At 49.7% G+C, this 26,476-nt stretch overlaps 1 protein-coding gene across 1 annotated transcript in view; it reads left to right on the forward strand.

Moving 5' to 3' along the window:
* LOC144174023 (cysteine and glycine-rich protein 1-like) overlaps positions 1-26,476 on the forward strand; it is a 53,369-nt gene that overhangs the window by 18,719 nt on the left and 8,174 nt on the right. The window contains exons 2-4 of the mRNA XM_077702424.1: positions 18,634-18,770; positions 22,669-22,846; positions 24,127-24,280. Of these exons, the coding sequence (XP_077558550.1) occupies positions 18,674-18,770; positions 22,669-22,846; positions 24,127-24,280 (429 nt within the window). The 5' untranslated portion in view covers positions 18,634-18,673. The remainder of the gene's footprint in view (positions 1-18,633; positions 18,771-22,668; positions 22,847-24,126; positions 24,281-26,476) is intronic.

Consider the following 26,476-nt stretch of genomic DNA (forward strand, 5'->3'; position numbering starts at 1 on the left):
AAAAAGGCCTGAATGCATTGACTGTGCAATATCAACAACGGAGGGTCGAACCGTTTCGGCATGAACCGGTAACCGTTATTTCTTTTTTCGGTTCAGTTCCGGTACGACACCCTGATATATATATATATATATATATATATATATATATATATATATATATATATATATATAGTTACCATAAAGCCATAGTGTGCCTGCCATAAGGGCCCACCTGGTGTTTGAGGCGTCGACCATATCCGAGTGCTTTATTTGCTACTCTGGCGCGCGGTTATGTTTACTGCCGCTTCTTTTATTAGCTCTCCGTCCCGCGTGAGTCTCTCGCCCGCGCACGCTTATGGTGTGACCCGCGAGCACGACCAACTCCCGCGAGTCCAAAGCGTCCGGGCAGTCGCCGTGATTGCGCTTTTATCGCCCTGCTCGTGCCGTCGTTACAGTTCTAAGCGCTCGCTGAACGACACCCTTTCTTGCGGTATAACTCTCCCTGTCGTGGGTTCACGGCCGTCCCGGAAACCGCGCGTCTTAGCTGCAGGTCTTTCAGGAAGTCATCGTCACCTCGGCATCACCCGTAGAAATGGAGCAGTGGTCATCAGGCTTTGAACTACGTTTCTTCCTGCGCTTGATGTCCACCCGCACGGCAGCTCCATTTGCCCGGCGCCAAATGAATTCTCCGGGAGACCGGACGACGCTAAAGATTGAAAGAACCCATATCCGTTGTAGCTCGCCTTTAAAGCGATAAGTCAGCTAATCTGTCTTGTTTTTTCAAGTGTTTTTTTTTCTTTTCACATGCCCATTGCGATGGGCTAATTATAATTGCGAAGGAGATTAGGCTCCCGCAGACATCGGCTGTGGTACCAAGAGATCATTAAAAAATACTAATCGAATTTGCACAGTCAGGTCAATCTTAGAAATAGAAAAAGAGTGACAATAGACGAGAAATATGACGAAATACGCTTCTGTGTTTCTCTACAAACGTTGAAACCACCTGTGAGGTGAGGGATTTTTGTAAAGCTATCCAGCTTTACGCATTAGTTGGATTCACTTTCTTAATTTTGTAGCGTAAGCTACACTGGCCGAGGTTGAGCAGTTTCGCGTGTGCCGTGAAGGTCCGTTCTGCGCAAGCGCGAGGGACATTGGATTGCATTGGACTGGATCGGCTTGGATTGGATTAAAGTGGATTGTGTTGAATTGTGTTGCGTCAGAGCCGCAGCAGACGCACTGGCGCCGGCGCTGGCCCAGGTGTGCGCCTCAATTGCGCAGTAGCCAAGTCTGACGCTCCACCGGATCCGCTTGATAGCCGGCCGTTTCGCGTGGCTCGTGAAGAGCCGTGCTGAGAATGCGCGAGGAGCAGTGACTGGACAGGGCAGGACTGGACTGGACTGCATGGTTCTTCCTCCATGCTGGACTGGATTAGACTGGATTGGACTGGATTGCTGAACCTTAGCTCACGCTGCGTATATCCTGGCATAGCAGAGCTAAGCCACTACTAATTTTTAATTAGGTGCCTTGAACCAGCACAGGGGTGAGACAGCTGCGCATATTGCGCATTTTTGATACAATTCCATTTCCCTGCGCCAAGCTGCTCCAAAAGCACGAAAATGGCGAAAATTGCGCCAAAATGCTCCAGAAGAGCCTCAACGGCACGGATTTTGATGCTTATGTCAGTTTCGGCGGGGACGAAAGCCTCCCGCATCCCAGTCACCGCTTTTATCGTCGGTCAATCGCAAACACAGAAATGGCACAAATAGAAAGACTGAAACGAAGCAAGCGATAGCTTCTAAAACTCGATTCGCTTTCCGTCCGGGTTCGTTGAAACGGCCTTCTCGATTAGGCATCGCTGTGGCAACAAACATGGCCGCCGCCTGATCTGGCTGCTACCAACGCGCTCAGTGCGCATCGCCGATATTTTCCCCGGTTTATGTTACGCTATCAGCTGGGTTCCAGTCTATTCATTCTATCTGTTGTGGCTCTGAACAGTGACGTTAACGCGGGTATATGGTTTGAGATTGGTGCCAGATTACGGGAAGTTGCGCGGCTCGAAAAAAAGTTCATTGAAATGTGGGGCCTACGACTTCGGCGTGGTTTGTCTTTGAGTTGCAAAACGCGGTGCGCGCGTCTATAATCGGGTTCGTGAAGTGATTTTTTTTTTTTTTTGGCTCGTTCTGGTGTTATAAAATGCTGAGGTGTTGCTGTGCTTCGAAGCGCGATCGCGAGCCTCGGGGATGGAACGGTCGACACGAAAGTTGCGGGCTGTGCTGCGGTGCCGCGACCTGTTCAGGCAGCGCCCAATAGCTGCAGGACTACATGGTTGCCATAGAACATAACACTTGATGTATGCAAAGTGAAATTTAATGCCAAAATCTAGGTGGCTAAACAGTAACGCTACTCAAATGACCATAGGGTGAACCTGCGCCCCGGGGACTGAAACGGGTAGGCTGGTTGGGCTGTGCGACCGTTAGCTCGAAGTTGCTCAACTGTTGCCGTGACTACAGTCGTTCGTACAACGCAGCTTGGGATTACAAAAAATAACAATTTTAGCATTAAAACGGCAAAAGAAAAACGCCACAATTACGGAGCCCTTAAATTTGATAAGAGTTTTAGCAGTCCGTCTGTTCCGTCGTGTACGTAGTTACCGTGCTGACCGGGACTCGACGGGGCACTTGGGCATTCGTAGCGGTAGGGGGATTAGTTCTTTGGCCTGCCTTCGCCTTGTCCGCGCCTCCTCGCCCTTCCGCGCGCGCAGGCGCAGACTGGTCCCGGTAAACCCGGTAACAAAGTAACCAACAGAACAGACGGACTGCTAAAAAACTCCCAGGCATTTCCCCGAGGGTGAACATGGTTAAGTGCGAATGCACGGGGTGATGCTATGAGGGGGGTAAAGTTAAAATCCGTTGGCATTCGCCAGTGAGTTAACGTAAACTCCCCCGTGTGATCACATTGCGACAACCCGACTCCAGAACGCCTTCGGGGTCCTCGGCTCGCTTCGCACGCTTTCGTTCGGCGTCTCGCTGCCGGCCTTCATCACCGCAGGCGATGCGCCGCTTACGTCTCCCTTCGGCCTCCCGAGCGCGGAGTTCGGGATCCGCAGCCCGCTTTGCCCGCTTGCGCTCGGCTTCACGGGCCCTTCGCCGCACTGCCTTGTCCTCAACCGCTGCGGTATCTTCAACGACGCGTGCAGTGCTCGCATTCGGTTGCGTTGTTGCTTCCATTCGGTTGCGCGCATTCGGTTGCATTCGGAGAGCGGTGCGGGGAGTGGCGCGCGCCCGCGCAAACCGCGGTGAGGTGGCGGAGCGCGCGCAGTCACGTGGGGTGTGACGTCGCTGCGCCGTTGCTACGGACGCTCCTCTCCGCTCCTCGCGCCGTTGCTAGGGGAGAGGAGGAGGAGCAATGCGGACGGCGGAAGGTTCGGGGTCGCTAATAAAGTGCATTCGCACTTGCCCCCACCTCCCTGGCGGACGATTCAGGCTCGCTTAAGAAGTGCATTCGCACTTATTCCTGGCCAATCTCCCACGTGGGTATGTGCCATGTCAGCGGCCAGGCAGCGCGCGCCCATCTCCCCCCGTTGCTAAGGAAGACGAAAAGCGCGCGCACCCGCAGCTGTTGCTATGCGGACGGCGGAAGGTTCGGGGTCGCTTATAAAGTGCATTCGCACTTAAAACTTTGTAATGTTAATGGCAGTTTTGTTGTGAGTGTTGCGTGCAGCCGCAACACAATGGCATCAGTTAGGAAAAAGGTAGTGCAGTCAGTACTTTGTGATACTCTTAAAACCTCTTTCAGGTAAGGCTGTTTCAGTGTTCTGTGTATTTAAAACTGATTGAAATGTGCCCTTGACCCTGCAAATTGCTGAAATAATGATTTTTTAAGCTCACAAGACGATGTATTAAATGTCCCTAACTGCTCCAAATCAAGATTCTTCTGCTCCAAAATCGAAATTTTGCTGCTCCGAAAACTGCTCCCAAATCTGTTTGGGCTGTCTCACCCACATTCAATAGAATTAACCAACAGATTTCTGTGAATTATTCAAGGAGTAGTTACATAATTCTTTTTGCATCTGATGTCTGCAAGTTGCGAAGCCCGCTGAGGGCATGCTGTCGCTGTCATTGGCTAATACCCCCTTAAGCGGATAAGCAAATGGGAATTGGTGGAACGGCCGTGAAGTTCTGACGGCAACTATCGTCGTCACTGGCCATTCCCACTGAGTAGGTAACGTATACGTATGTGAATTAATGGACGGGGAATGTGAATATCGAAACTGACATAACGGCGTCATTCGGCCGCGGCGGCTGCCTGGAGCGAACATCGGTCGTAGATCCCCGAGCGCAACCGCCTGTTATCGGTCACTGCTGAGATTTTGGAGATGATCGGTGCCTGTTGCGCGCGCTGGACGATCGAGGCTGGACGGGACCTTGGCGACGCCGATCGCCGCGCCAGGCTGGCACAGTTTCCGACCTGGCCTTCACGGCCCCCTGCTAGCCGTGGCGATTGGGGCGCCCTGCCGGACACTGGTGTGCGTTCTTGTCGACACTGTCGCGTTAATTGCACCCTCGTCGTCATTATTCACTCTCAGTGCAGGGAAGGGATATCCAATGACTTGATGCCCCGCATCAGCCAAAAGTTGTTTGCTCCTGAATTTCCTTGTCTGATGGATTCCTTTCGTCTCTCTCTCTCTCTCTCTCTCTCTCTCTCTCTCTCTCTCTCTCTCACACACACACACACACACACACACACACACACACACACACACACACACACACACACACACACACACACACACACACACACACACACACACACACACACACACACACACACACACACACACACACACACACACACACACACACACACACACACACACACACACACACACACACACACACACACACACACACACACACACACACACACACACACACACACACACACACACACACACACACACACACACACACACACACACACACACACACACACACACACACACACACACACACACACACACACACACACACACACACACACACACACACACACACACACACACACACACACACACACACACACACACACACACACACACACACACACACACACACACACACACACACACACACACACACACACACACACACACACACACACACACACACACACACACACACACACACACACACACACACACACACACACACACACACACACACACACACACACACACACACACACACACACACACACACACACACACACACACACACACACACACACACACACACACACACACACACACACACACACACACACACACACACACACACACACACACACACACACACACACACACACACACACACACACACACACACACACACACACACACACACACACACACACACACACACACACACACACACACACACACACACACACACACACACACACACACACACACACACACACACACACACACACACACACACACACACACACACACACACACACACACACACACACACACACACACACACACACACACACACACACACACACACACACACACACACACACACACACACACACACACACACAATTTCTAATAGCATTTCTAATAAATGTTACATGAACAGTAATTAGGTTGAGCGTTTAAGTTAACTGAATACGCGTGAGTTGAGCGTTGTAGTTGAGCGCCACAGTGAAGGCAAATCGCTGAACACGTGCCGGCACCAGTCGTCGCGTTCCGTTCGGAGGAACGGTTGTCTTGACTCGTGGCGTGCAACAAATTCATGGGGACCTGCCGTGCACTGACCGAGGTGCCACGAGTCATAAGGTATCGATATCCTCACGACGTCATCAATTGCTTGTGACCGGCAAGCTTGCATTTTACACCGGAATCGGTCGAAGACGTTATCGATATATGCTACGGTGGCTGACGATCGGCCGTCGTGTTGTCCAGGCGCTCTATGGCCAAGCCGTTGCGGCACCGCGGGCGAGGAGAAGGCGTTCTCGATCCCGCCGGACCCCGCGCGGCGGCCGAGCGGCGATAGCGGGCGGCCCGTTACTGCGCAACGATCCGCACTTGCGGCCCCGCTTCCTCGCCGGGGGGGAACAATGAGCGCGACATCCGGTTGTTGCCCCGTTGTTCACGAGGCTCCCATTATCTCCGCGCCAAGGTTGACGCCGTCTTGGACGAACGCCGGCCAGGCGAGCAAGCCCCAGGGGCCGCCATAACGGCAGCCCCTGGGGCTTCCTTGTCTGCGATAACGACATCGAATCTCGTCGATCCATCTCGTCGGGGCTGATCGCACCCTTGCCTCTTGTGCGAAGCGTTTAGTGGCTACGCGAGAACTGTGCGTTCCCGGCTTATGCACCTTACGGCGATGGAGCCAGTTTTTCGCGCTTTCTTCGTTGAGACGTACGTGTGCGGTGTGAACGGACGGACGCCTTGCGCGTGTCGTTCAACCTCCTGCCAGCTGGGAGAGAGTTGCTCGTCTAGCGTGGCGCGTGCACGTACTGCGTGCTACGGTACATCAAACAGTGCGAACTTCCTGAGGTGGATGGTCTAAGCATACGCCGTGCTGTCTGACGACTGTTGCGCGAACAGTCCGTGTTGCCCGGATTGAAAAAAAGAACAAAAAATCGATTTGTATAGATTTCGCGGATGCGGCCGTGGCTTTCTCTATGACCGAAACAATTGAGGGCTTTCCGCTATCTCCAACCATGCTACTTCGTCTTAGTAAGAGAGCACGAAGATGATTTTATGCGCAGTGTTCCTTGGCTAGTGGCCTGCATGCCAGGGGTACGGTCATCCGCGGTTTTTCCTGGTACGGAAAAGCACTCCTTCCATTCTGAAGACAAAGTGTATAGGCAAAACCCTTTGCTAACTGTTAATGCAGGTGGGATGGTCTATGCGTGTCAATATTGCTTCACGCACAGGTAGACTTGGGCAGATTGAAAGAGAAACACGAATACTTAACTGAAAATTACAGCGTTCTTTGAATTAAAAATTCACGTCGCGTTGGTAATGTATTAATAAAAACAATCCTGGGTTATAAAGTGGCTGCGGCTTAGCTCAGCTAATCATGGATACGCAAAGTAAAAGCTTGGCTTAGTGTGGTTGAGTCTTGGTTTCGCTTGGTTAACCTTTGATGTGGCTGTATTGCCGACCACGGCTCAAAGCCGTTCGGTCCTGTGCAACGCTCACAGGAGGAGGCCCGACCTTTCTTTCATTCACGGCGAACGCGGCGTTCGTCTTCGCCGGGCTACAGTTAGCCACTGTAGCCAGGCGCAACATGAGTCACGTAGCCCGATACGACCCAGCTGCATGCGCATGCGTGGGAGGCGGCGGGTTGATCAGCTGAGCGCCCGCAACTGTGGTGACCGCCGCCGCTAGTTGAGCAGAACGACTGAAAACGGGGCCTTGTGCGCAGCGCCGAAAGCGGGCCCCGCGAATCACGCGATGCGCTTCAAGGGGTTTGTCGCAGGGCGTGTGTCGGCGGTCAGAAGGTGAACTTGCGCATCCGCGACGTAACCGCTGGACGAAAACGGCGTTGAAGAGCGGCGGGATAAAAGCAGGGCAGAAACAACAGATAAGACTCTGCGTCGCGCTGTCGCGGACGACGCCTAATCGCTTCCACAGCTGCTAGTTTTGAACACTACAAAAGATAGCGTTAACATTTTTTAGGATAAGAGTTTAAAATAACCATATTGTGTACTCGGGTATGGTTACACCGCAGAAATTGATTTAAAGATCATTTTTATTGCGCCATGAATGCTGTTTTTGGGCGTTTAAGAAATATACATGACAGGGTGTTGATAGGTGACCAGGCACTTATACCGTGCTCTAGGTCTTTTTTTTTTTTTTTTCTTCTTCCAAAGGGCCTCTACGGCTCCTTTGGATGAATTCCCTCGGAGCCCTGTTTGCAGGCGTTGTGTCCGTATTTTTGGTGGCGAGAAAATGCAAAAACGCCACCGTGCGCAAAATATTGTCGCACATTAAATAAGGTTTTGTTCTCCAGATGAATTTCGCTAATTAGTCAACCGCGTCGATCGCGCTTTTCGGGAGCGTAAGGCTATGTTAAGACTACCGACGCAAAAGCGTGATCTGTGGACGTAAAAAAACAGCTTGTCGGGCAGTTCGGTTGGCTGAGACGTGAAATGACGTCGTTTTTTAAATTTATTACGACAGTTGAGGCAACAGTCCGAACCCGGCCTAAAGCCCTTGATGGTGTATTTTTCTTCCAAGTTTAAAGTGGCAGATAACAGTCGAACAATCGACAGTTTATTTATTTTTTTTTTCTGGCGTCCCAGCTATGCGTTGCTTGCTTGTCCTGAGAGCGTGATCCATTGTCGCAGTCGTTCGTTCTCCTCGGCTGTGGCGTCTGTCGGCTGCTCTACACGCAGCCTCTGGCCCTTCACACAGCGTTTTCTCCTATTTACTTGTCGCAGCACGCCTGATAAGTCGTCTGCAGTCGCGGGCTTGTGAAGCTTCCACTTGGCAGTATAGCTCTTGCTGGGGTCGGTGTCATTGTATACATATAGACTCGCTCGTCGAGGGCGTTCCGCTATTTGTCTTCGTTGAAATCGGTTGCTTTTCTTTCCTTTCTTTGAGAGTGCCCTGTACCACTCTCGTCGTCGTGCGTTTGTTTTTACCCCTTTGTGAATGTTCTATATGAGACGATGTTGAGTGTGAGACCGCAGTCGCCCGACCTAGCGTCACTAAATAGTGACGCTTTTATTTAGTGACGCTAGTCCCACCCGCTCTAGACCATTCACGGGCGTGTTAGCGGAGGACACAAAATTCTGCCCTGTAGCCCCCCGCGAATTGGGATTTTACGGTGCAAGTGTTACATATACTCCTCACTCTGCCTCAATCCTATTTGCGACTCCCGTCTGTCACAGTTTATATGATGAAGACGAGAAACGGAAACGAAAATAATAGAAGCTTTCCAAATATATATATATATATATATATATATATATATATATATATATATATATATATATATATATATATATATATATAGAAGGTTCCCTTCACCCCGAGTAGTGCACCTACCACCCCCAAGTGCAGGAAACAAAAAACTACCTTAACATAAATACCCAAGAAAGTGGTGGGGAACATAGCCCAGACGCGTATTCTGGAGGTCGTGGGTTCGGATCCCACCCGGCGGGCATTTTTTCACCACTTTCTTTCTGTCTCAAAAACTCTTCCAGAAAATTCACCCAGAAACAAAATGGCTGCGCCCTTATGTAAACAAATATCACGTGGTGCCGACCGATCAATGAAAATTCTGGCGGCATATAACAATGAGAGAAAAGAGTGCCGATACTCTAAAAGCCTTTATTTAGTGATACCCAGACGTTTTTTATGCTCATTAAGAACCTTGCCATTGAGGCTTCAATACGCGCATTTATGCAGTTGTGTCTGTGGCGTTCTTTGAAGAAACCTTGAGGACCTGCAGCGCACATTCTTGCTGCTTTTGAGAGGACTATAGAGTTTGGCAACTCGCTCAACTCCATTACAGCGCTGGCTTAATTTTTCTTCACTTGCAAAAAATCACACGTATTGACTAAAGTCCTAATTTCCCGACACAAAACGTTAGCAGCGACGGCAGATATATGGGAGGCAGCAGACAGAGTAGTCAACGGAACCAGAGGCCGCACCGCGATCGCAAGAACTGTGGTACACATATCTGCGAGTGCCTGGTTGAGGCCGTTGAGTCGCTGCTCCTTAATCTCTCCCGTATACATTAAAAATTGTTTGGGGTTTGCGTTAAAACCGGCACGATTGTGTCCTAGCGATATTTGGAATGCACACTTGTGCGTAGTGTGGCCCCCTAAAATTGCAGATCCGTTTAGTCGTCGTCCCCAAGATCAAATACTGCACAAACCGTGCACGGGATGGTGAACGTTCGAAGTGTATCTCGTTGTGTGGCGGCGGGTGCTCCTTTGCGGCGTCATTAAGGACTCGGAGGGGTTCTTGCAGGACGTCCTCACACCCGGAACCGTACATACATGCGGGCGGCAATGTCATGGCGCAGAAAGCGAGAATGCGCAGGCCTCGTCGTCAATTAGGGACGGCCGCCCGGTTGCCGTCGTTCTTCGTGCTCTTTCCGCTGTATCTCTCGTGACAGTTCGCTGCGGAAGGGCAGTCGGCGATTGATGGCCGCGGAGGAAGCCGAAAGGAGCAAATCTAGCCAAATGCGGTTGTCACGTGGCTCGCTCGCTTGCTCCTCGTTTCCTGGTCGACTCAGCGAATTCAGCTGAGCGAATTCGGTCAGTGCGCAAATCTCAGTCCTTCCCACCTCACTTGGTTCCATCTGTTGTTGAGCAAAAGAAAAAAAAAAAATAGGGACGCACGCACACATGGGCTCTCTCCCTTTCTCTCTCTCTCGCTCTCATTCGGTAACTTCAGAAGTCGCGCCGTAATTGAATAACACGTTTATTTTAGGGGCGAAGCCCCTTAGACTGTTGGCGCCTCCTGTCGTCGTCTCATGTAGTCACGGTACTGAAACACCAGGGCCTCGTTTACACCTCGCGCTAGAACGCTTCGTGCTTCAAAGACGCGAGACTTTTACAGCAAAGCTGTACACCTCTACCCTCCAACTGTTTAATCTCCGTTGGCAAAAACGCTAAGGCGCCCCTCGTCAGGTTTCACGGTAAAGGAGATGGCTCGGAATTTTTTTTTTCTTTGTAACGCTTCGGATGTTTCTGCTTATCCTAGACTTTTTCAGCAAAAAATTGGAGCATACGTCACGAAGTGTCTCTCTCTCTCTCTCTCTCTCTCTCTCTCTCTCTCTCTCTCTCTCTCTCTCTCTCTCTCTCTCTCTCTCTCTCTCTCTCTCTCTCTCTCTCTCTCTCTCTCTCTCTCTCCTCTTTCCCCCATTTCAAATTGTTTTCGCTCGCGATCTACCGTCTCGTCATGGCGTAGTCAGTTGTGCGAGCGGTTGGTGATTGCAGGCTGCTGCACACGCTTCTTGTGTATCTTTCGTGTTGCTAAAAGAGGCTTCCGAGGCTGGCGCAGCAGTTCCGGTTGCTCTACCGCGGCAAGGGCGAGGTTGCACAACTTAAACGTTTTGTTCGTTATTCTAGCTGATTGTATAACCGTTGACGCCATGTGCGTACTCTACCGATGTAGATGAACTTGATCCTCACATTGTATTTGTCGTTAATATACCCTTTGTGACGGATTGCATTGTCCGCTCTTAAAAGAGAAACTCGTATGCTAGGTGCCGAGTGTCGTTATTGTCGCACAAAGTACGTCTGTATGGGAGCGCATGGAAAGACGTCATAGGCGGTGTGCTTGTAAGCTTCCACATGCGCACTCGCTGCTTTTGTTTCGTTTTCTTTTCTATTTGCGTGTGCGGCAGGAAGCGCCGATAACCTGGCGGTTGTGTCGTGTGCAGGCAGCAGCACAGTGCCGGAGTTTAGTGGAGGGCGGCAGGGGAGGGGGAAGGCGCCCGACAGAAGCCGCGCGCGGTTTTAACCGGCCACCTGGATTTCTCCGGAAGTCCGAAAAGCGCTCGGCAAACACGGCGCTGTGCCACCAAGGGTAGGGGGGAGGGGGGGGGGGGGGAGTGAGCGGGAGAGTTTCCTCGTGCATCTTCTGCCCCTGGGACCATTGACGCCGCGCGCTGTTGCCAAATTTGGAAGTACTCGCGCGGTGCTACTGCGCGGCACGTGGCGCGGCGTGTGTCTGTCTGTCCGTCCTTTCCTTTTTTTCGTCCTCCGCGATGCTGAGGGGAGAATGGAGACGGCCTGCCGTCTGTGCACGTGCTGCGGAGGGCACGTTCCTGCTTTGAGAGAGATGGTTCCGAGTGGTTGGCTTCGTTTCCACCGTCGGTCACTGGCGGCTGTTGCGTTTTTACGCTCGAGTGGCGTCTTGTTTCCCTTTTCTCTACCGGCTTTGTCCGACGAAACGTAAAAAAAAAACAACGGGATGCGGTGAAGATGGCCTTGCCATCAGACGGTCGAGGAGAAAAAGGGGCGAGTCTGCTAGTTTGCGTGGATGCTGCTCGCGTGGGCGTAGTTCCTACTGTAAACAACAACAACAACAACAAAAAATTAACTGTGTAGGCTACCGATGTGTATAGCGTCATTTGCGACCACAGATAAAGGTATTTTTGGCCGTAACCCGTAAAAAAACTACATGGGGCTTGGAGCACGTTTCATGAGCCATGTCGCGGAAAGCTCGAGAGTTACATGTGCCAGAGTTATACATGTGCGGGCGAGCAGACAGAAAGGCGGGCGAAGGCCGAGTCGAGATGCGGCTGGGGATGCTGGCCATAACTTCGCGTTTCCCCCGTTTTCCAGGGCGTCCTCTAAACCAAGCGGAACTGATCCACTTCCCAGGCCAGGCTTTGTCTCTCTTCCGCGCATCCTTTTCTTCTTCTTCTCCATCCCGCTTCCTCCTTTGTGTTCGCGTCGAGATCATCGCGTGCCCCCCTCTCTCGGGCTGCCCGAAACGGCGTCGCTTTCGGATTCGCGCCCGTTTCCTTCGCTTCCTCCTCGGAGCTATGATGCCGGGGAGCAGCGCGTCTCATTGTTTCACGGCCCGCGCTGGGAAAGCGGCTCGTCCACGTTAACGGGGCTCGCATTGTTTTCGTTCTCCGCACATTGCCGCCTGCTTTGCTCGTCCTCCTTCTTACACCACCGCCTGCCTTTTCTCTCTCTCTCTCTTTCGTCTCCAAAACTTTTCCCGTCCTCTTTCAACGTTGCGCCTTCGTCAAGTCTACATAAATTTGCGAATCCGGGTTTTCTTTTTTTTTCTTTTTTTATTTTTTTTTTCTGCACGGTGCGTGCTATAAAAAAAAGCACGCACCGTATAGCAGTCTGCTAGTTAGGTGTGAGAGGCGCGGCGGCGAGTCGAAAGAAGGTGCCGCAGCGACGAGAGGGGCCTCACCGCTTACATGGCGAGCCAGCTTTTTTTTGTTGTTGTTGTTGTTCAGAGGTTGCTCCGGCTGGCGCGCGCCTTATCGCCCGAGAATGAAAAAAAAAAAAAGAAAGAAAGAAAGAAAAAAAGAAAAAAGGCACACGGTTCAGCGGGGCGCGTAGGCGCCGACCTGGTGCACTTGATGCCATGAGCAACACGACCTCGTGTGTGCAGCACTTTTTTTTAGTGGTCATTCCCTTTTTATATTTAGTTTGTTCCCGCGCCGCCGTGGTTTATGAGACGAAGTCAGCTGGCAAGAGGCGGTGGGAAGGATACGCTGACTCACATACAGAGAGAGAGAGAGCCCGCTGTACGTGTCTCGCCGATTTTGTTCCCGTGCGCCTCCTAGCGAGTCTGAAGACGTCTTTCATAGATGCGGCGTCCAGTCTAAACGCCGTACCACCACCACGTGAGCAGGCACGTAAGAGGAGCGTCCGTGTTCGTGCGCCGTTTGGGGGAGGATGCGGAGGAGGGCAGCGTCACAATGACCATCCATTCTCGTGCAGAGCAGAGCAGAGCGGAAGAGGCTGCGGCAGCAACGGCGAACCGATTATATCCTCCAAGAAGAGGACTTCGGGTTATACTATGCGTGCTACGTACTGGGCACCATAGGTGCTCGCATTCCCAAGTAGAAACCAGCGCACGTCGTGCCGGCCGTATGCGGGCGAGTGTCCGTGGCGTGTTGCCGGGTAGTCCGCCTACACACGCATGTGCGTGCTTGTTACGTGCACTTGGTGGCTGTCGGAGTTGAGCACACGTCACTCTTGTGCGCGGGTTGCTGCTGCGTCTTCCGAATCCGGGTGAAATAGTCAAACTAGTTACGTTTTATCGCATTTCAAGCGGGACCCCGACGCTTAACCGGTATGATGACAGCTCACGGACACCCATAAAATAAGTTAACCAGAAGTTATTGCAGCATACCGGTGCCAAATGCGTCGTTTTCGCATAACAGGAATGTTGTACAGAATCGTGTTGTTTTTCCGCACTTATTGGCATCATTAAGTTGTTATAGAAAGGGCGTGTTATCGAAAACAGTTTGTACGAAGAGAGGGCTACGAGGTAACTAATAATACCAGCAAACCTATTTCTTTAGTGCGATAATTCTCGCATGGCTTTTTCACATTTGAGCTGAAGAAAAAAAACACCTAAAAATCTGAAAGGGCTGACAATTTCTACGGTGTGCGATTTTAAAGTTCGAAGAGTGGCAATCCCTTTAGGCTGGGGAATTGGTTTGTTTTTTTGGTCTGAAAATGATGGCTTTGGTTTTATTTTTGCTGCATGGTACATTTCCCCCACTGTTCAAGTCTCCTAACCGTTGCGCGCCCCTGTAAGTTAATAGATATTGCTACCAGGAAAATAAAATAAATTAATAACAAACGCAAGTTCGTAGATATTGCTACGAGTGAAAAAAACGTACTAATGTTGACCGCGCACATATCAAATTCCGCTGCCTGATTATCATTGGCGAAATGTTGGCGCCCTAATATGCCGCGCTGTGGCACGCCCCGAGAATAGTCGGATCGTGTTGAGCCACTTGGCGCCTGTTAATTTGAACTACGTGCAGCTGACTTCGTTCCCACAGAACCTCATACCTATGGTTGCTTGTTGGGTCCATCGCCACCGACGGAAGTAATCGCACAAGCACGAGACAACGCTTGTCAGTCGTACAAGTTTTTTTTAAATAGTCACGTACCATAATCAGTGCGGAAAATTCGCACCCCACAAACCTTGTCTGTTCGTGTGAGTTAAGAAAGAGATGTGTAGTCGGCGAGCTATCAGCTTCTCCATGGCTCTCGTGGGAACTATGTACGTGCGTCATCACACCCTCGCTGGCACGCCAAGCATGACCGGAACATATTGTCTCCCTCGTTAAGGTGCGTATAAATGAGTGGCTTTTAATCACGCGCCGTCATTACGCCGGCGCCCGTGCACATCCCACCTCGCCCATTCTGGGGGTTTTAATTTGCCGTGCCAGTGGCCATATCTTCACAAGGCGTCTGACGGAATGTCTTCATTCTTCTCGAGGCCGCCGTCAAGTTCTGCGTATCTTCGGCGTGGGCGCTCTCACGGAAAATGGGGACGTGGCGGCCGCGCTATGCTGTCGTTAGAACATTCATGTTTCTGTGAGCGCGTGTAAATGAACCACAGCGCGCTCTTTCGTGTATGTTGGTAGCGTGAGTAAAAATCTGTACCGCGGGAACTCTCGCGAGCGATCTGGCTCGCGTGTGGGAGGATTTCCCCCTCGCGACAAACGTGGTAGTTCTCTCTCTCTCTCTCTCTCTCTCTCTCTCTCTCTATATATATATATATATATATATATATATATATATATATATATATATATATATATATATATATATATATATATATATAGAACGAAAAACCAGATAACGCTTATTCAGGAAGACGGTTTCGGTATGAAGGGAACGTGGATGATAGCGCTATCTCGATGCACTCATTTGGCAGGAAAAAAAAAACGTGTACGTTAGGTGCTGCGCCAAGCCTCACGTCACATTTGTTTAGCCTGTTGGTTATGCTGTAGAGGCTTATGTAGTTCTGCCTCTCTTGGCCTGATATGAGCGCTAGCACGAGCAGAATAGAAAGCGTGTATTGAAGGTTGTTCGACTGAACGAATGTATTGCTCTTAGTGCTAAAACTGATTTGAGCCGCACAAATTTGAAGCTCATTGTATGGCTTTCCTGTCTAACCACGAAGAAAAGCCGCCGCATCCCTCCATGCGAGGCCCCTATAGTTCCACCGAGGTCTGGATAGATATTCAAGACCACCGAATTGAAGTCTAAAATGCACCGGTTCCAGGATTGATCGATTGAAAAACATTTATTAAGACAGGAAGACCAGTGGTCCGAGCGTGGGTAGGGGAAGAAAGGAGGGAAATGAAAGCCAATCATTTCAGCACGTCTTCACATTGATGTCTCGACGATGCCCATTAGTAGAGGCAGTCGTAGGCCCGGGGTCTTAATTGTGTCCATTGCTAAATAATCACTGCACGAGAGTCACCGATGATGCTGTCATACCAGTCGTGCTAGGTCACTCTTTAGCGAATACATCGCTATTTGTGTGAGTGACGACGTGTCTACTAGAGTTGGGTCGGGTTGAGGGTTCGGGGCAGTGAAAGTATGGTGGCGATTGAAGGCTGGACGTGTCCAGACCAAGTGGATGAGGTCGGCTGGGAGGCTTTAGCGACAATAAAGACATCGGGGAGGGAGCTTAGGAAACAGTCGACCCATTCAGCTGCTGAGCACGCATGATCGTCGCTGTTTCTGATATGGTGTGAAGTTCAACAGCGTTCTGTGCGCACGTCTGTGAACGTACTGGAGGCTACAGCAGGGATCGCAGTTCACTGAAACGGACACCCGAAGTAGCGGTATCCCTCGTGCAGCGCGACTTCATGTCGCGCTGAACTGCGACTTCCTGTTTCAAACGCGGTGAGAGGCTGCGTTTTACGCCTGAAGTGATCTCGGCGATTACGTAAACCACCCTTATTTACGAAAAAAGTTGTGCGGAATTTATGTGGGAGGACCTCTTTGCCTAAGAAAAAGAAAGGTCATTTGACTAAGCATTTCTTTCTTCAGAATAATTTGGGCGGTTCAAGCCCAGATTGTTAGCGTAGAAACCAGAGGCGGTTTCTTTCGGACTACGGGGGCGGACACCGAGTCCTAGCTCAGGCGAGCCACAAAGAGACGGTAGTGTGCCGCTAGAGAAAGGAAGGGACTGTCGGTACGGTATCAGAAGGACGCTTTTGACGCAGGTAAAAACTCTGGTGCCGCTCCACGTGTACAACAGCAGCCCGCCCGTCCTGTTGGCACTTCATTTGTGCGATTCATTGTATATAGGCCCTCGTAAGTGATATATGAGTGGTCCATCGAAGAGTGTTGCGCTAAGTGAACGGATCGATTTGTTTGAAAGGCAGAGGTAGACGCCTCATGTGGGGGAGAGGGAGGAAATAGCGTTTTATCTAACTAAAACTATGATGATACGCGAAGTTATCGCTTCGCGAAATTGCCGTATTTACTGGCATAATGATCGCACTCCTGAAGTTCGTCGTCAAAATGACTTTTTTTTTTATTTCCCGCGCAATGATCGCACCCTTAAGAGAAGAGAGAGAGAAAGTGTTTATTAATATGAAAATATTTACAGTTCGAAGTTTTGCCTCTCGATAGAGGGCACAGGTCTCACTCTTAACTTGCCGCAGCCAAATGTCGTATGTGTGCCAAGTCTAGACGACGATGGTCGTGCTTACGTTAGTTTCCTCCTCTTTCAAAGCGGACATGGCTACGTTATTGCCGTGGGCTTGATGATATTAGCGATATCGGCAAGCAGGAGTTCATTATTGGTGCGGAAGAAACTCACTTAATGCACAAATGTACTTACAAAACATATAAAAACACGCGCTCGGCTTGCTGTGTCGGCAGCCGTGACTTGACGTCCCACACTGTGACAGCAGCAGCCACTTATTGGTCGACCCGTTCTCACCTCACCGCAAACTCGTTCCGGCGCGTTCCGCAATGAGAACACTGCATTTTGCATCACTTGGTCTCATTTGGTAGTCAGTGGAGCTCTTATTATGTTTTTATTTGTTTTGTTTATTATGTTCATGAGACTTATCGTAAACATTCTGACCTGCAACTTGCGTTTTCGCCGCTGAAACTTTTTCCCGAAAAAATTACCTCGCCTAATGATCGCACCCTAACTTTGCATCATTTTTTTTTTTAAGTGCGATCATTACGCGAGTAAATGCGGTAAGTAAGTGGGCGTTTGCGATTTGTTTGAATTCGATTTATTTAGAGTTTCGAGTAGACGGGGAAAGTCAGTCCAGAAACCAAACTGCTTCGACCGTGTCGGAATGGCGCAGTCGAATCATGACGTGAGGGAGCCGGGTTCAATTCTGACCACGGGAAGTGTCATCATCATCATCATGTGCCCACCCATTGCGTAAAGTTGGCTTTTCTGCAGTGCGTTCTGGTTACGACCTCGTCATCAGAGACCAAGCCAGCTTTGCTCTAATAATAAACCAATGGGCGGGTGGGGTTAATTGACTCCCTACGCGCGCCCGCCCCGCGCTCGGACCACTTGATTTGGGTCATCTTCACTCCACCGGCGCGCAGGGAAGGTTTCTGTATTCTTGAAGGGATGTGATGTGAGGAGGTAAACACCTACGGCGTTCCTCGGAGATTTTGGCACAGTCTCAGAGAAGGTGGCCGGCACTGCACAGAGGAGGGTATCGCCGGTACCAGGCCCATCGGTCGCGGCCGTCAGGAGCGACTGCTGCACTGTCGGAGCGGGCATTGTGTAGCAGGACCTGGAGGCCTCGCCTGGTGTCCTCGGGTGCGGGTGGGTCTTGGACGCGGGGTCGACTCCCTAAGGTGACGGCGTCGCCGCAATTTTTTACGATACGGCGCTCGACGACCGTGTTGTTGCGGGCAGGTTGTTGCGCCTTTGGAGGAAATAGCTGGAAAGATGTGCAGCAGACCAGCTTGCCACCGTGTTGCACGCGGAAGGGTTGCGGCTGCTATTGTCATTTGAGTTGCGTGCGATAGCGCACGTTGAAGTTTCTTGATGTAATCGGATCGAGATCCTCTTCGCCTGTCGACGTTATCATGTTTTTGTCCTGCATTGTGCGCGAAACATGCGATACTTGAATTCCCTCGGTGTAGATAGCAGCATTGGTTCTTTCTTCATTGCAGCTCCGAGCAAGCGTCTTAGCGGAGCCGAAACGAGAGCGCCATGCCTGGAATCTGCCCCCGGTGCAACACGACCGTGTTCTTCAACGAGGAGAAGATCGCCATCGGAAAGCACTGGCACATCAAGTGCTTCTCCTGTGGTGAGTAGTGTGCTCGTGGGGCCAGATTTCTCCACGTGAAGGGGCGCGTTCCGACCCGTTTTGGCTTACGGTATACGAGCCCAGTCTCCGCCTAATCTGTAGTGTGGCAGCTCGACCTAAGTGGGCAGCTTCAAATGGATGGACTGCCAACCTTCGCTAACACGATGACGTGTAGTTAACGTCGTTATTCACCGTTCCACCGTCACTTGCTGTCTTGATACGAACGTCTGTGACACGGCGCGTTTCGCGGGTACTGAAGCGCTCTGGTCCTGCCCACCGAAGCTCTTGCCGGAAGGGGGACTTTTCCTGGGGAATCTTCAGCCCGTTATTCGTCAACTCCGCTAGTATAATCACGATTTCTTATAGACACTTGAAAATGACCTGTTGCTGATGCGCTCTGTCACTGATGCATCATTGCTTGACACGTCCTCGTTTGACCGCGGGTTGTCTGACTTCGACGGAGAACTCGTGGGCGGACAACAATGAAAAAGGGACGTCTTGCGTCTCCACACACTTTTGATAGGACGCTTGCGGGAAATTTCCATGGCGCCCCGTCCACGTGGCACAAGTTAAGGTATACCTAGGTGCACAAACGCGAGAAGCGAGCTGGCAGTCGTGGTAATACGTGATTCGTCTCACGTTCATTGCTATTGGCCGGTGCGTGTCTGTCGTGTACGAGCTGGTCCCCCTTGCCCCAGGTGCGAAATAGTGGTGGCCCGAGTGCCCTTCGACGCGCGGCCGGGCTCTTTTCACGTGCACCCTGCGCTCTGAAGCGGCACGTTTGAAACCGCGCTAGGCGCCACGCCGCCGCTCATGAATACAGGTGGGCGCACGCGACGCTGTCCTTTATGAATACGCCTGTAATATATATGTGCGCGCGTTGAAGAAGATAAAACAACAAAGGAATCTGGTGGCGGATTCGCAGCTGCGACCTTCAAGCTGTTGTTTCGCCCTTCTCCCTTTTTGTTTTCTTTTTTTGCCATTCGCGTGGTGCTTGCACTCGGAAAAGTTGTAACGTGCCTGCGACGCACCTGTTGGTTTTCTCCGTTGGTATCGCTCGACCGGGGCCCAAGTTTTGCACTGGCTACGTCGGTACGCCACAAAATGTCTGATTTCCCGAGCATTCTATCAGTCCCCATAATGTTCAAGCGGCTCCGTTGTCAGATAAATGGCGCGCCAACATGCGCTAGGCATGCATGGGCCGCCACGAAATTTCCCAGTGTCGGGAAAAGCAGCAATGTTGGTTGCTCACAATTTAATTGCACCGAGCCGAGGGAAGCATAGTTTGAATTGGGCAGCATTCTGTTGGTGAGGTTAAGTGCCAGCCGCTTGTTCATCGGACGCGTGCTCTGATGTCACAACGCCCCCTTAAAGGGACCCTGCAACACTGCCGATATGTACTTTTGTTCGCGTCTTGAAGCTCTGCGAAAGCTAAAGTGGTCGCCAGCCGGGAGCGGCACTGCGTGATTTGCTCGTCGCAGCAAATGCGCCCTCCGTTTCGGCTTTGCTTTTGTGGCATTTTTTTTTAAGTGGCTATCGAATGCGTTCATTGCTGCAATTGAAAGAAAGCCGGCCAACAGCCGCTACACCGCTGTAATGACGTAATTCGAGCGTTCGAAGAACGCCATGCCCGGGAAAGAGAGAAATTTTTTTAAAAGCAAGTTTCCAAGTTATCTGATGAGCATACAGCACTAATTCCCGGCTGAAATACTTTGTGACCATTTATTTTTAGTACTGAGTGTGTTTGCTGACTACGTTCTGAGAACATTTAGCATATAAAGAAACTCTAAGAAGTGTTGCAAGGTCCCTTTAAGTCCTTGTGCGTCCTTTATCCCCCCACCCATTCTCAGGGAAATTTTAGAAATTCCCCAGAAAAAAAAAAAAGAAGTCCAGTTACACCACTGTCGGAAGTAATGGCGTTAAAAGCTGTGGGATAGCAAACGGCTTGGTAATATCGTCAGGCGGTGCACTTACGACATGTTCAGGATTTCTTCTTTAACACATAACGAAATTGGGCTGGTTTCCTTCCAAGTTGAAAATCATCAAACACAAGGTGTGCCCGTGAAGGCATTTAAGGCGATCTGGGAGACACCCACATTTTTTCTGCTGAACGTTGGCAATTTGGGCAAGTTTGTACTAGTTTGTGACCGCAGTAGCGCGTGCGACGTGGATCGAGGGGGATGACCACATAACACGAGCGCCACTTGCAAAGCATCGTTTTAGTTGGCTTTGCCGCACAGCAAGTACACTGTAGCGGCTTTTTTCGCATGTCGTGATCCAAGAAGTTGGCTCTGTTGCGCTACATCAGAGCTGTGCAAGAAAGCACTCGACAGACGCGCGAAACTGGTGTGGAGCCGACTTTAGGCACGCGAGCCTATTAATGCGTAGCATTCGTTGCCGAGCACCCCCACAGCCAGGGCCGTTTAGCATAAATTAGCATCTTAGCATAAATTGAGATAATTGGTCGAACAAAGTTTTGAAAAACTAAAAGGATGCGAAAAATATAAAAAATTACGGAAAATGGGGAATCGTGTAATGCCCTGCATTTCCATAATAATGCAGATTTCACAAAAGTTCTACCTGTAATCGTTATATTACCATAAATGGAGGTAATTGATCACACAGGATTTAGAAAAACTCAAAAATTTGGCTGCAAAGAACTGAAACTCAAGACAAGTGGCACAAGGATGCTGCGCACTAGTAGAAAATTCTCTGAATATCTGCAGAATTTTTTCTTAGTCCAGATGTCGCGTGACATCCCCTTGCTTCTTTAGTATCTTGTAATCGAAAAATTTCTGCTATTTTTACTCTGTTCAGTTAAAAGGTTAGGATGTCCATTTAAATAATTATTTGAATAGAAAAAAAAGCACTCATGTGCTTAATTACTGGTTGCATGTTTGTTTTTCTGTAAAAACAAGTCTGATATTTTATAGCGCTGCTTCGTAATTCTAAAGGCTTTATTTTGAAGCTTTGGGTCCATGATAATTCGGGAGAAATCTGGTGCTTAGCGAAATTTTGTAGAAACTGCCAATTGCGAATTGTTGGATAGTGCATTGCTATTCGTTCCAGCTCCCCATCTCCGCACGCAGACCTTGGCGTATCCAGCACGTGTGTTTTTTGTCTCTTTTGGCGTCTTGAAGAAACACTGGCCACATCCGTCGCACTAACGCGTAGTGTTCCGAGGCTTTCTTATGTAGCTCATTTACTGTTGTGAGGCTTCACTGCAATACGCGAACTCTCTGTGTGAGAAAGCCAACTTGACAAAGACCACGTTGCAATAAAATTGACTGCTACCCACACGGCCCCCTTAAAGTCGCCTTCAATGCTTGCGCACATGCATTGCTGAAGAGTCATTTTTTCATTCAGCAAGATAGCCTTGAATCAAAATACGAAGGCCCTGCGATTTTCCCGGTTCCTGAACTGACCACTTTTAGGGGTGAAGCCCTTTAGGGGCTGGACTTTTGACGTCTCCTGTCGTCATCGTAATCGTCGTCTTTAGTAGTCACGGTACTAAAACACCGGGAAACTTGTTTACACCTCGCACTAGAATGTAATGCGTATTAAAAAAACACCGGGACACTTGTTTATGCCTCGCGCTAGAGAGCTTCGTGCTTCAAAGACAAGGGACTTTTACAGCAAAGCTGCATACCTCTACCCCCGACGGTTTCATCTCCGTTGGCAAGAACTCCAAGGCACCAAGAATACGCTTGTGCACTGCATGCTTTGCCCCTCCCCAGGTTTCACGTTAGTGGAGATGGCCTGGGATTTTTGAGGAAAATAACTGCAGGGATCGGATAGCTTGCTGGAGAAACTGGGGGCTAAACTGGTGTGGAAGTGAAAGAAAAACAGAAAGTAGCAGTAGCGTGATTGTGAACGCTGTGCCATCTCCCCCGTCCAGGCAATGCGGACTGCCACCGGCGGCTGGACAGCAGCAACCTGACTGAGCACGAGGGAGACATCTACTGCCGCTCCTGTTACGGCAAGCTGTTCGGCCCCAAGGGCTACGGCTACGGGGGTGGCGCAGGGGTGCTCTCCATGGACACCGGGGACAAGTACAAGAACGGGCCGCCCACCTGGTACGCTTGCCTCAAGTTTGAGGAAACATTGAAGCACCATAGACAATTCTCTGGTGGCATAGCATTTCACTTGTGCACTTTGGAGATCCGTACCGGCGGCTGCAGCATTGCTAAATGTGAATGCTTTTGATACGGACACAAGCTCAGAATGATGTCTCCAATTTCGCCTTGTGTCAGCTAGTAGCAAGCTGGCATTAAAGAAGCATTTTTTTTACTAATATGGGCAGCCGAAAATGTCTTGAAAACGTTCTGAGTAAATCATGGTTTTCAGGCATGGGCCCCATGTGAATTGGCATGAGATTAAAAAAGTGTGGATTGATGCACAAATGTTTCTAGCACTGGTGTATTGTTGAACCATGCACCTAAATCTTTGTGGGCATCCAAAAGTTTCCTGTGTGCATGCGCTTGATGCATGCTCAGCTGTTTCACAAAGCTATGACATCGTGCAGAAAAGGTGAAGTGCAGCACCATGTCGCACTTCTAGGTTCCCTTCACCACATGACCCGAATGAAATGTATACCATGCTTTACGACAAAATCAGCCTTGAGCATGGTCACTGGTTCCAGAAAAAGGGGGGGAAACAAAACGTGAGGGAAGTGCTTTACAATGTACATTTCCGAGTACATAGACCCTTGTGGGAGAATTTCAGATCTTGCACAAGTATTTGAGGCACAGGGCCCATGGTACTCGAGGTGCCAAATCTGAGTAGACAGCTCAGTAAAATCCTAGATAACCTTTCCGTTTTTTAATTCATCATGGTTTGATGGAATAAAAAGCTTGGTTGTCTGGTGAGGCATGTTGCTATTGGCTAACGATGACAGCCCTTGTTGAGTTAGCCTAACTGGCATTTGGACAATGAGGAGCTAGAGGCAAACTTAAACTGTTAAATCCAAGGTGAAATATAAAGCATAATGTCATTACAGCAAAATGTTGCGACAAAGGTTCTAACACTGGTACTTAGACCGACGGCATAATAGCTCTCGAGCTCTGTCCAAAAGGCATTGGCCTACTGCTTGCGACATCAAAGCATTTATAGCTGCAAATCTAATCATCTCAAGTTTGTAGAAGGTGCAAGAGAATTCAAACTTTTTTCTCTGCCTGATTATGCTTCACTTTCTGCCCACAATGAATTCTCCCTTCAATTGCCCATCGGGGCTTCATGCGGGAACTTTTGCTCAAGCGTCATCTGTGTACGACACGCACGTAGACGTCCTCAACCTTTTGTTCCACCCACGTTAACGGTTCTCTCTCTTCCCCCCTCTCTCTCGCTTACTCGGCAGCAACATCCCAGCGACTGCCCAGGCACACGTGGCCCCCCAGAATGGCACGGTGAAGCCAGTGACCCAGAAGCAACCTCGCTGGGGCGGCACCGACATCTGTCCACGGTGCGGCAAGGCAGTCTACATGGCTGAGAAGAAGATGGGCGGTGGTGCGGTAAGTGGGATGGGCAGTGTACGTCTGAGTTTCTCCAGGTTTTTTTGTGCGTGGGTGCACATTTTAGAACATTGTAGCAATGACGGTATGTGTGTAACAGTAGACCCTTAAATTAGGCTCATACCGTATTTACACGATTGGAGGTAGACCCTTTTTTTTTTTCAAGTTTGACAATCCAATGTTGGGGGGTCGACTTAGAATCGAAATCAAACTTTCTGCCGCTTGTAACAGCAAGAGAAATGAGAAATCAGGGGTGCTAAGAGCTGAGGAAAGCGTAACACCCTCGTTTCTATGGTTACGGTCGAAGCGTAGTGTTTACCATTGCATACATTGCAATAAAGGTGATGCGGACTTTGAAAGTTGGCGCTCCTGATCTGTGTCCTTTGTCCACCGTACCTACAGCGGCTAACCTTCCACCAGCACGTTCGGAAGTGTACTGAACATGATATGATTGTGTCTACGTCAGCACCGTGCATTGATTCAAGGGATTCGGTAATACTTATTTTGTTCATTAGAAACGAACAAAGTGCTTCTTGAATGCGAGTAACGTACTCGCGAATCAAAGGACATCGCGAGCGGCCGCTTCTGTTAGCCGCCATGTTGTTTGTTTTGATATCACGTGGCAGTGGCCGCTGCCGTTAGCTTCGATGGTTGTCATCTTGAAGCGAATGTGTTCTCATGAGTGGGAATAAAGTTTCCCGCTAAACCCACAGTGCATGGTTATTCCGCGTGCTTATACAAAAGCTTTTCTTTTTTAACATCTACAGTTGAACCCCTTTATAAGAGACACGTACCGGGGAGCAGTTTCTGTCTCTTATACGAGATGTCTCTTATAAGCAGGGTACCATGTTTTCACTTACTAATCAGACCCTAGTTCAATGTGGGCACCCTATGACTAAAACAAGCTCAAAAGAATGCTACAGCATGTTTCAAAAGATTCATTCTAATTTATGTTTGGCCCTCAGAATTTATGAAACAGTTCTGAATCTTTGTTTGCTTCATGACTGTATTTACACTGGATATTTTACAACCGATTCTGCAAGCTTTTTTTTCATTCCTCGTTTGTGGAAGATGAATCGTACATGTTGAGTTCACAAGCCTGATGAATAGGCGGAGCGCACAGCTTCTTCCGCTGTGTGCTCAGGCTATTCATTATGCTTGCAGGACTCAACATCTGCGATGCTTTTTGATTGGGAGCTATGCCAGTAAGAGAACCCGCATGTGCGATCGCGCTCCATCCAATGGATGGCAGTAAGCTTCAACCACTTCTGTAAGTTGCATTTCCTTTGGCAGGGCTTCTCATCGTCATTTCATAGCTGACTGAACCACTGTGTGTTTGCTGAAGTTATAATAAATAGCGACTGCAGGCGTCTGTCGTCCACCTGTGCTTCCAGGATGGCAGCAGCTGCAATTAGTGACTGGTGGCACTGCGTCTGAAGTTAAAATGTCTATTACAAGCGAGATTATTGATTAAAGTTCAAGGATGACTTGTCCCTTATAACCAATCTTCTATATCCGATGTCTGTTATAAAAGAGGTCGATTTAATGGGAAAGATAGGGCAGCCAACCATGTGGGTCAATAGTGTCTCTTATACCCATTTGTCTCTTACATCAGTGTCTCTTATAACGAGGTTCAGCTGTACTGTGCGCACCACGAGCGTACGGCTCTTGTGGGAGCATCGATCATTGATGGAAGAGCCGTCATAGGGGGGTATTGGTTGTTGACGGAAGAGCTTCGATTTTCTAAGCGGCCGCGTTGCCATGTGCTTGTGTCACTTCTGTGTTGTGCTGAATCTTCCCTGGCTGTCATGAGTGCCCTGGGCCCAAGAAATTTCTCGGCGCTCATTCACAGCAGCGTTCAAATGTGCTGCTTTCTGCACTCACTTTTTTTTTTTTTTTGAGAGATGCAATTTTGGGGGGCCTCGACCTACATTCGAGTCGACTTACAATCGTGTAAATACGGTATGTGGCACAAGCCTTGCACCGCAAGCCATGCATGGCATTTGAGCATTTAGTATGTGCCCAGTGGTGCACATTGACGTAGTCCACTAATCTTGTGAGGTTGAGCCATGGTAGCGAGTTTGATCTCTGCATTCGTCAGCACGATTGAAGGAGCTGCTCACGCAGTTGTCTGGTCTTGAGTCCTATACAAGAGGCTTTGTAAAGTGGGATACAGCATTATTTTTACTGGCATAA

Source organism: Haemaphysalis longicornis, unplaced genomic scaffold (genome assembly GCF_048455015.1).
Source record: "Haemaphysalis longicornis isolate Haplotype H1 unplaced genomic scaffold, Haemaphysalis longicornis Haplotype H1 scaffold_3, whole genome shotgun sequence".
Classification (NCBI taxonomy): Eukaryota; Metazoa; Arthropoda; class Arachnida; order Ixodida; family Ixodidae; genus Haemaphysalis; species Haemaphysalis longicornis.